This window comes from Pollicipes pollicipes, unplaced genomic scaffold, assembly GCF_011947565.3.
Source record: "Pollicipes pollicipes isolate AB1234 unplaced genomic scaffold, Ppol_2.1 Scaffold_7262;HRSCAF=8765_pilon_pilon_pilon, whole genome shotgun sequence".
NCBI lineage: Eukaryota > Metazoa > Arthropoda > Thecostraca > Pollicipedomorpha > Pollicipedidae > Pollicipes > Pollicipes pollicipes.
In genome coordinates, this window is record NW_023597055.1 from 17,017,354 (window position 1) to 17,024,969 (window position 7,616).

The 7,616-nt window shown below is 53.2% G+C and overlaps 1 protein-coding gene across 1 annotated transcript; it reads right to left on the reverse strand.

The window, feature by feature from the left end:
* Positions 1-1,073: 1,073 nt before the first annotated feature.
* Positions 1,074-7,358, reverse strand: LOC119114356 (uncharacterized). Its single transcript, XM_037238556.1, has 2 exons — positions 6,875-7,358; positions 1,074-3,204 (listed from the first exon to the last, which is right to left on the reverse strand). Exons 1-2 carry the CDS (start codon positions 7,043-7,045, stop codon positions 1,384-1,386), a joined length of 1,992 nt encoding a protein of 663 aa, XP_037094451.1. The 5' UTR covers positions 7,046-7,358; the 3' UTR covers positions 1,074-1,383.
* Between the last annotated feature and the right edge of the window lie 258 nt (positions 7,359-7,616).

The window sequence follows — 7,616 nt, forward strand, 5'->3', positions numbered from 1 at the left end:
GAATGCAGGCTCGGCAGCCTGCTGGAAGAACAGAGCGACGTAGCAGGACTTCGGCGCTCGCCTGCAGCGCAGCACCTCCTCCCGCTCAAGGTGTACATAGGCCAGTCTGGAGCTTGAGGGGAGGATCAGAGAGGAGACAACATGGATCAGAGGGGAGACGACGTGGCTCCTAGGGTCACAAGCACGGCTGCACGCTGCAGCTCAACACGGCAAGCTGAGGGCTAAAAACGCAATTTAATATGTTTTTCTTTTGCGCATTCAGCGGGCAGCAGGGCCAGTTTCAGATAGAACTTGTGGTTACGCTAAACGTTATGTGACATGCGATGCGATTTACGCTTTCATTTTAGTTATTTTTGTAACAACTATGAAAGCCACTAAGCAACGCTCGCGGAGTGGCTCTCGGCTGACAATGTTCGCTGATAATTGATTTATTATCGATTATCGATATCGATATCGATAACCAGTCAATCGACTCAACACTATTTCTAGCACATAGTCGGTAAATCGAGGGTTCGGGCAGAAACACAGAACATCCTAAAGTCTAACGCACCCCAATCTGCCCTTTAGCATCACTGCCGTTCAAGGAACAGGTCTGGTGAGGACAAAACCTACAAGCTGGATTTTTATGTGTAAGCGCAATCTGTCGGTTATAAAATGAGCCTGAGTGAAAGGTAGTGGTTTAGAATATGCTTCAGATATGGAAACAGAGCCCAAAATACCTTGGAGATGGCACAAGGTCTAGTCGGTCATTTACAACCATCTCTGGCTGGGATGGGAAATTCTTCGCCATCTCCGGTTTTGCACCGCCATCCCTCGGATTTAAATTGAATTAAGTTCCAGGAATTTTCATCAGCGCTGAAGTCAACTGTGGCATTGCGAATCTCTCTGTTCCATCGTTTTGAAGTTAGAGCCTGCGGCGATTATAAGTCGCGTGGTTGTAAGGATACCATGGAAGGCGAGTTTGTCTACCTGCTTGGCAGATAACTTGGCAAAACTACACAGTTAACTGACCAGATAACTGTCCAGACTATTTGTACGTCATTCTTGAAAGCGTCATTGTACAAAAAAGAAAATGATTGGGGTATTATGTACTCGTGCAATGCACAAACAATATATTGTCCTGCCTACAATTTTTATATGCAAATGAGCCGCGCGATACGCACACATTCAAACATTTCACGTGGCATGCACTAATGCACATTTCACGTGGCATGCATGCATGCACGTGGCTAGGAGCTTTCACCACTGCCACGTGCGGAAGCAACAACCTTTGTAAAAAGTCCACAACATCACGCGCCGAACTTCATGGTAGATCGGTCACAGCCGGTCCACGCCACTTCCGTCCACGCCGCCGCGATGCTGGTGGCGCCACCTGGACCGTGTTTACGGTGCTGGCTGCTCATACGCAACGTACAGTTCATTGTCCACCACGTCCTGCACGGAAACGGGTTGATGCCAGAGAGCTGGTGGATATGGGGCTTCAGCCGAGGCCCTCGGCGACAGCGGCCAGCCTTCATGGGACACAGAGCCGGCTGCCGGCGATGGGATGAAACTGTCCCGGACTTCAGCGTACATGTCGTCATCCGCTGCAGCGTCACTTTGGTGATCTCGTGCTGTGGACGCGCCTCTCGCCTGGCCGTCAGACCCGCTTGAACACTCGTTACCACCTGAAAACGGCAAGGAGTATGACTCTCGAACCTCGGCGTACATGTCGTCACTCGTCGCCTCTCCAGAGCGGGGGATCACTCCTGACTGGTCAGCACCATGACCGCGGCCTTTGTCAGGATGTCCCTCAGCGGGTGGCGTGAGAAGGCTCTCCCCGATCTCCGCGGACGTGTTATCGCGTGCCGCTGTTTCACAGTGGCCGGCCACCTCCCTCCCTGATTCATCTCTTTTGTGTTCACTGATTGAGCTGAGAGAGACTGAGAGGGGCTTTGCACAGGCCGACATGGCGCGGTGTCTCTCGCGACGAACGACGACCGCCGCCACCAGCGCCAGCGCCAGCACCAGCGCCAGCAGCACTCCGAGACCGCCATACAGCGCCAGCCAGCGCAGGCTGTCCTCCCCCGCGGACCCGTGGAAGACGCCGACACAGCTGGGGTCGACGCTGGCAGTCGAGGAATGGTTTCCGTCGTCAGCTGGGCATTTGTCGTGGAGCTGCAGGAGCACCTGGCGCTGCGGCTGGCTGAGCTGGTCAGCTGGGCCCGCGCCCACCAGCTGCCGCGTCCACTCCTCTGCCGGACACATTGGCGACGAGCCGATGATGTCGAGACCTTCCATGCAGACCCTCAGGCCTGTCGCGAACTCCAGGGCTCTGTGCTCCGGTCTTGACGCAATGCGGAATTTACGGATGATCAGCGGACGAACTTGACCCACGGAGCTATTGCTGATGCGTAGACCTCTGAGTGCATGCCGGCGAAGCCTATCAACGCTCAGGCTCTCTAACCGGATTGATTGTTCAGCCGTTACACTCAGACCGTCGGTTGCTATATCCTTAAAGCTTGAGGAATGGATTTTCAGGTTCTTAACAGCCATATTGAAACCTGAACTCTGAATGTCTGTGAAGTTGGTGTTGGCAATGACTACTTCTCGGACATCCCCGCAGAAGGCCGATGAAGAGACGCTTAAAATCTCAACAGAGAGAATAGCAAGCTTTACCCACCCGCTTTCTGCGTCCACGCACTTCGCCTCAGCTTTGGGGATCTTCACGCGTACCATCTCGAGATCGGAGATGTTTCCACCAAAACAATTCGATGGGCACCAATCCACCATGCTAACATTCATCAGGGACAACTGGCCGATAGTTGCCGCAAACGTCTCTTCAGCCGCCTTGAGCTGGCCGACGCTCTTCAATTCTACACGGGGTCCGCGTTTGCTTGCCTGAAACCTGAAAGCCTTCCGTGAAATGATGAATCTGTCAATGGTTTGGATGGAAATAGTGGTTTCGCCGCACCAGTGCCCAGAAAAAGCCGAATCCTTTGCACGAAGACGTTTTACTCGTTCAATTCGAAGTTCGAGACAACTAGCATTGCTTTGCAGGTTGAATCCATCTGTCCATATTTCTAACCGCTCCAAATCCTTGAACTTCAGCGTCTTCAAATAGAGCATGCTATAGATGGCGTTTTTGAAGATGATGACCTGCGATGTGTTGGATACCGAAATGCGCTCAATCGACATTGGTATTTCGCCTTGCGATAGTAAGATCTGAAACAGAGGACAGTGTTACGGTGCATGCTATATTTGTCTTTAAAATAACATCCATCCAGATCGCAGCGCTTACCTTACCTCACCCAGCTCTGTGTCCAAACAAAAAAATGCGTTCGTCTTTCATGAGTTCACTACCATTTAATACATGAGAGAATGGTGCAGCTTTGGTTTGGGATAAAAATATTATTTGTTTATCTGTTAGCAAAAAAGCTTCTTTGTCTTGCTTTTTGCTGTAAGTGAGTCGCTTGCCATGACCACGTCTATGAGACAAACATAAAAGTAAATGAGCTACGAGTTGAACATGCTGTAAACGGCTGTTTTCTCCACGTTGCCCGGCGGCCTGCAACACGAGAGCCGGCATGGTTGTTGATTGGGGTCTTAGGACTCGCCGACCACTGAGGTCATTTTGCGCCCATAACAGCTAAGTGACTACGTAGATGTGAATGATTGAGAATAAGAGAGGACCAGCTCACGTACTGACAGGGCTGCTAAGCCTTGAACTGAATAGCTTACGCTGCCCACCCGTTACCGGAGCTGGGACCCGAAGCGGCGCTGCTCCACTGCACCGGCCGAAGCCGGTGTCCTGCGAGATAATTTGATCAACGGCAATTCGACGAGTATAACACCGCTAAGATCGAGTTCCACCTTTGCAAAATTCCTGAAAATGCCTAAAAACGGAAGAAGCAAAGGCTATGTGCTTGTGAATTTTGACTCGGCCACTTTGTTGGTCATGGATGGAATGGACGCCCCTAGACACAGCGCCGACCAATGCTGTTTTGCGGACAGTTTAAAAGGCTCGGAGCAGATGTCGTTTTTGGGGTCGGAGATGTGGGATTGTCGGGCCTAATAAAAATCTGTTAAGCCATATGCCACTCGAAACCGCTGCACCGGAAAATAAGGGCACGTCGCATTTTTAAACAGCAAATCACGGAGCAAAGTGGGCACTCTCGAGCATAAAATATCACGCCATAGTGCACGGAATATGGCATGATACTCACAAACTCTCCTGTTGTAACTTGACGATGTCGCCGCTGCAAAACACGGACATCCAGACGGATATGAGGCCACCGCAAGGTCAACTACCAGCCGGCGACACATGGCTGATACAGATCCCGGCCGGCGCCTAGTCACCAGGCACTGTCGCTCGACCGGCGCCTAGTCACCAGGCACTGTCACCCGACCGGCGCCTAGTCACCAGGCACTGTCGCTCGACCGGCGCCTGGTCACAGGGCACTGGCAGCCGACCGGCGCCTAGTCACCGGGCACTGGCAGCCGGCCGGCGCCTAGTCACCGGGTACTGGCAGCCGACCGGCGCCTGGACACCGGGCACTCTCGCTCGACCGGCGCCTAGTCACCAGGCACTGTCACCCGACCGGCGCCTAGTCACCAGGCACTGTCACCCGACCGGCGCCTAGTCACCAGGCACTGTCGCTCGACCGGCGCCTAGTCACCAGGCACTGTCACCCGACCGGCGCCTAGTCACCAGGCACTGTCGCTCGACCGGCGCCTAGTCACCAGGCACTGTCACCCGACCGGCGCCTAGTCACCAGGCACTGTCGCTCGACCGGCGCCTAGTCACCAGGCACTGTCGCTCGACCGGCGCCTAGTCACCAGGCACTGTCGCTCGACCGGCGCCTGGTCACAGGGCACTGGCAGCCGACCGGCGCCTAGTCACCGGGCACTGGCAGCCGACCGGCGCCTAGTCACCAGGCACTGTCACCCGACCGGCGCCTAGTCACCAGGCACTGTCACCTGACCGGCACCTGGTCACCATCCACTGGCAGCCGACCGGCGCCTGGTCACCAGGCGCTGTCGCTCGGCCGGCGCCTGGTCACCGGGCACTGTCGCTCGACCGGCGCCTAGTCACCAGGCACCGTCATTCGGCCGGCGCCTGGTCACCAGGCACTGTCCCCCGACGGGCGCCTGGTCACCAGGCACTGTCCCCCGACGGGCGCCTGGTCACCAGGCACTGTCCCCCGACGGGCGCCTGGTCATCAGACAGTCGCCCCGGAGACAGACCCGGTCATGGGAGGGACAGCACATAACCTGGTCCTGCCCGCGCACCGCTTACGAATGGAATTCAGTAATGAAGCATTGCAACAGCGTTGCGCGCTCCTTGCAACATCGAACGCAACGGTGGACCGTTTTCAGCGTAATATTTGAAGTATGTTGTGATGTACTTGGCGGCAAACGATGAATTACGCTTCCGATCATCCCGGTTTTCGTGCGCTTCAAGGTTTGGCACCAAATTACGACCCTGTCTAATAATACATATGAAAAGGGGACTAAGTTTCTTTAGTATGCCAATGCTGCCATATCCTATGCCAGCCTGCAAATGCTGGTAGACCTTTTAAGGCTGGAATTCTTAATCTTTAATTCCAAATCTTTCAAAGATTTTCCACTGGAATCGGGACAAGTAGTAAGACTGCAGCATCCCGCAGCTGTTTGACATTATAGAAACAAAGAAAGTTATAAGCAAACAAAAATATTGGGAATGATAGCATAGGGTACTCTAAATCTGACAGATCGGCAGATACTGGCTCATGTCATCATCAGCTAACACAAAAGAGCGGGGAAGAGACATGTACTGTGACATTCACACACTCCTTAAAATTGTAGAAACAAAGTACGTCAGTACACAAATCGCATTGGGAACGATAGCATTGGGAACAAAAAGCCTAGCTGCTAAGGATGTGTTGGTAAACGTCACCATTTAATAGGTCTGGCCACCGGAAATGCTTTCCTGCATTGTCATTCTTAATGTGGTATGCCTGCCATGTTTTAACGCTCCAAACTTTTTCAGAAATGCATAAATTATGCTGTACCGTCATCGGCACATTGCCCCTAATCAGATGTACGGGAAATTTCTCGTTTTGATAAAACACATTGGTATTACGGCATTCGTTTTGATGAGGGCATGTTGTCAAAATATAAACGCATCTGTCCCTCCATTTCCCTTGTTCTACGAAGAATAAGGCCATTACTACTGTCTAACCTATATGCACAACGCTCCTCGCAAATGCACTTAACAACTTAACCAAAATGTCGTACACTTCCGCTCGTCAAAAAGTGCAACAGACTTCCAGCTGCCATCGGGTCTGCGTATTAGCTTTTCACAAAGGGCTCGACTTCTTTTAAAATCAAGTTAAATGGGCTAGATATTCTCAAAGCGAGAGGACACCTCTTTACGAGAACGATCTCCATCCCTGCTCAGGTGTCAGATGGATGTCCGGCTAGAGGGGTGGGATCAGCACCGGTCGGACGGGGTGGGATCAGCACCGGTCGGACGGGGTGGGATCAGCACCGGTCGGACGGGGGCGGATCAGCACCGGTCGGACGGGGTGGGATCAGCACCGGTCGGACGGGGGCGGATCAGCACCGGTCGGACGGGGGCGTTTAGATACCTTATCGAAAATTCTGCGTTGAACTCTTTCCATCCGACAGTCTCGCTCGGTTTGTGCTTCAAGCTGTGCTTAGAAAGAACTGTACACGCAATGTAGCCCTTGTAAAGCGCTGAGGCATAATGCATGGAAAGTTTTTTTAAAAAAAGGTTCTTATACCACAGCACGAGCTTTCACTGAAGTTAAGAACAAACTCAAAGGCCCTTCAATCTTTCATTATGATGACATATCGAGTTATTCAAAGATTGCAGGACATAATATCTTACCGTCTCTCCTGGGCACTTGCAGTTCGCAGAGGATGCCTTGTTGCAGTTTGGTTTGAACGTGCAGCATTTGATTTCGCACATTTGAAACGTGTCGTCGCCATGGCTGACTTTGAACAGTATTGTGACGGAATACAATACCAGCCAGAGAGCGCTGCCACCGAGCTGCGCCATCGTTGGCTCAAATTTCCTGGATGTTCTTCCAGCGTTTGTCGAACCGGTCTCTCCGGGGGTTCACCGTCTGAAGAACCGGATCAGTGAATTCCTTACGCCCGGCCACCGGGCCTCTCTGGAGTTCCTCGTGTTGTCGACCCGCAGACTCTCGGCCAGCACCCTACGGTCTTCCGCCAGCCGCCACCTGTCACCTTAAGTTTGTCACCAGTCTCGCCGTTTGGACTCTTCCGACCGGTGCCCCGAGACACGCGGACGGCGAGCCGCTTAGTCACTGGCCGCCGGACGGCCGGCGTTTCGGCCCAGGCTTCGCCGCTTCCGCTGGCCGCCGCAGGAAGACTGGAGACGCCGCCCAGCCACTACCGCCGGAAGCGGTGCAGATGTCCACCCTCTCGTCCCAGGGGCGTGTCCCGAGGAGGGGCAAAATGAACAAATGTCGGGCGGAAAGGAAAAATTGCGAGTAACCCTACGCTTCTTTTCCAGCGTTTGTGTAAATGTCTGCCACAGTCAAAAATAGAGATACGCTGATATGTGGGCTGCCAGCCTTGCCACAATAGAACGTCGGTGTCCTGCT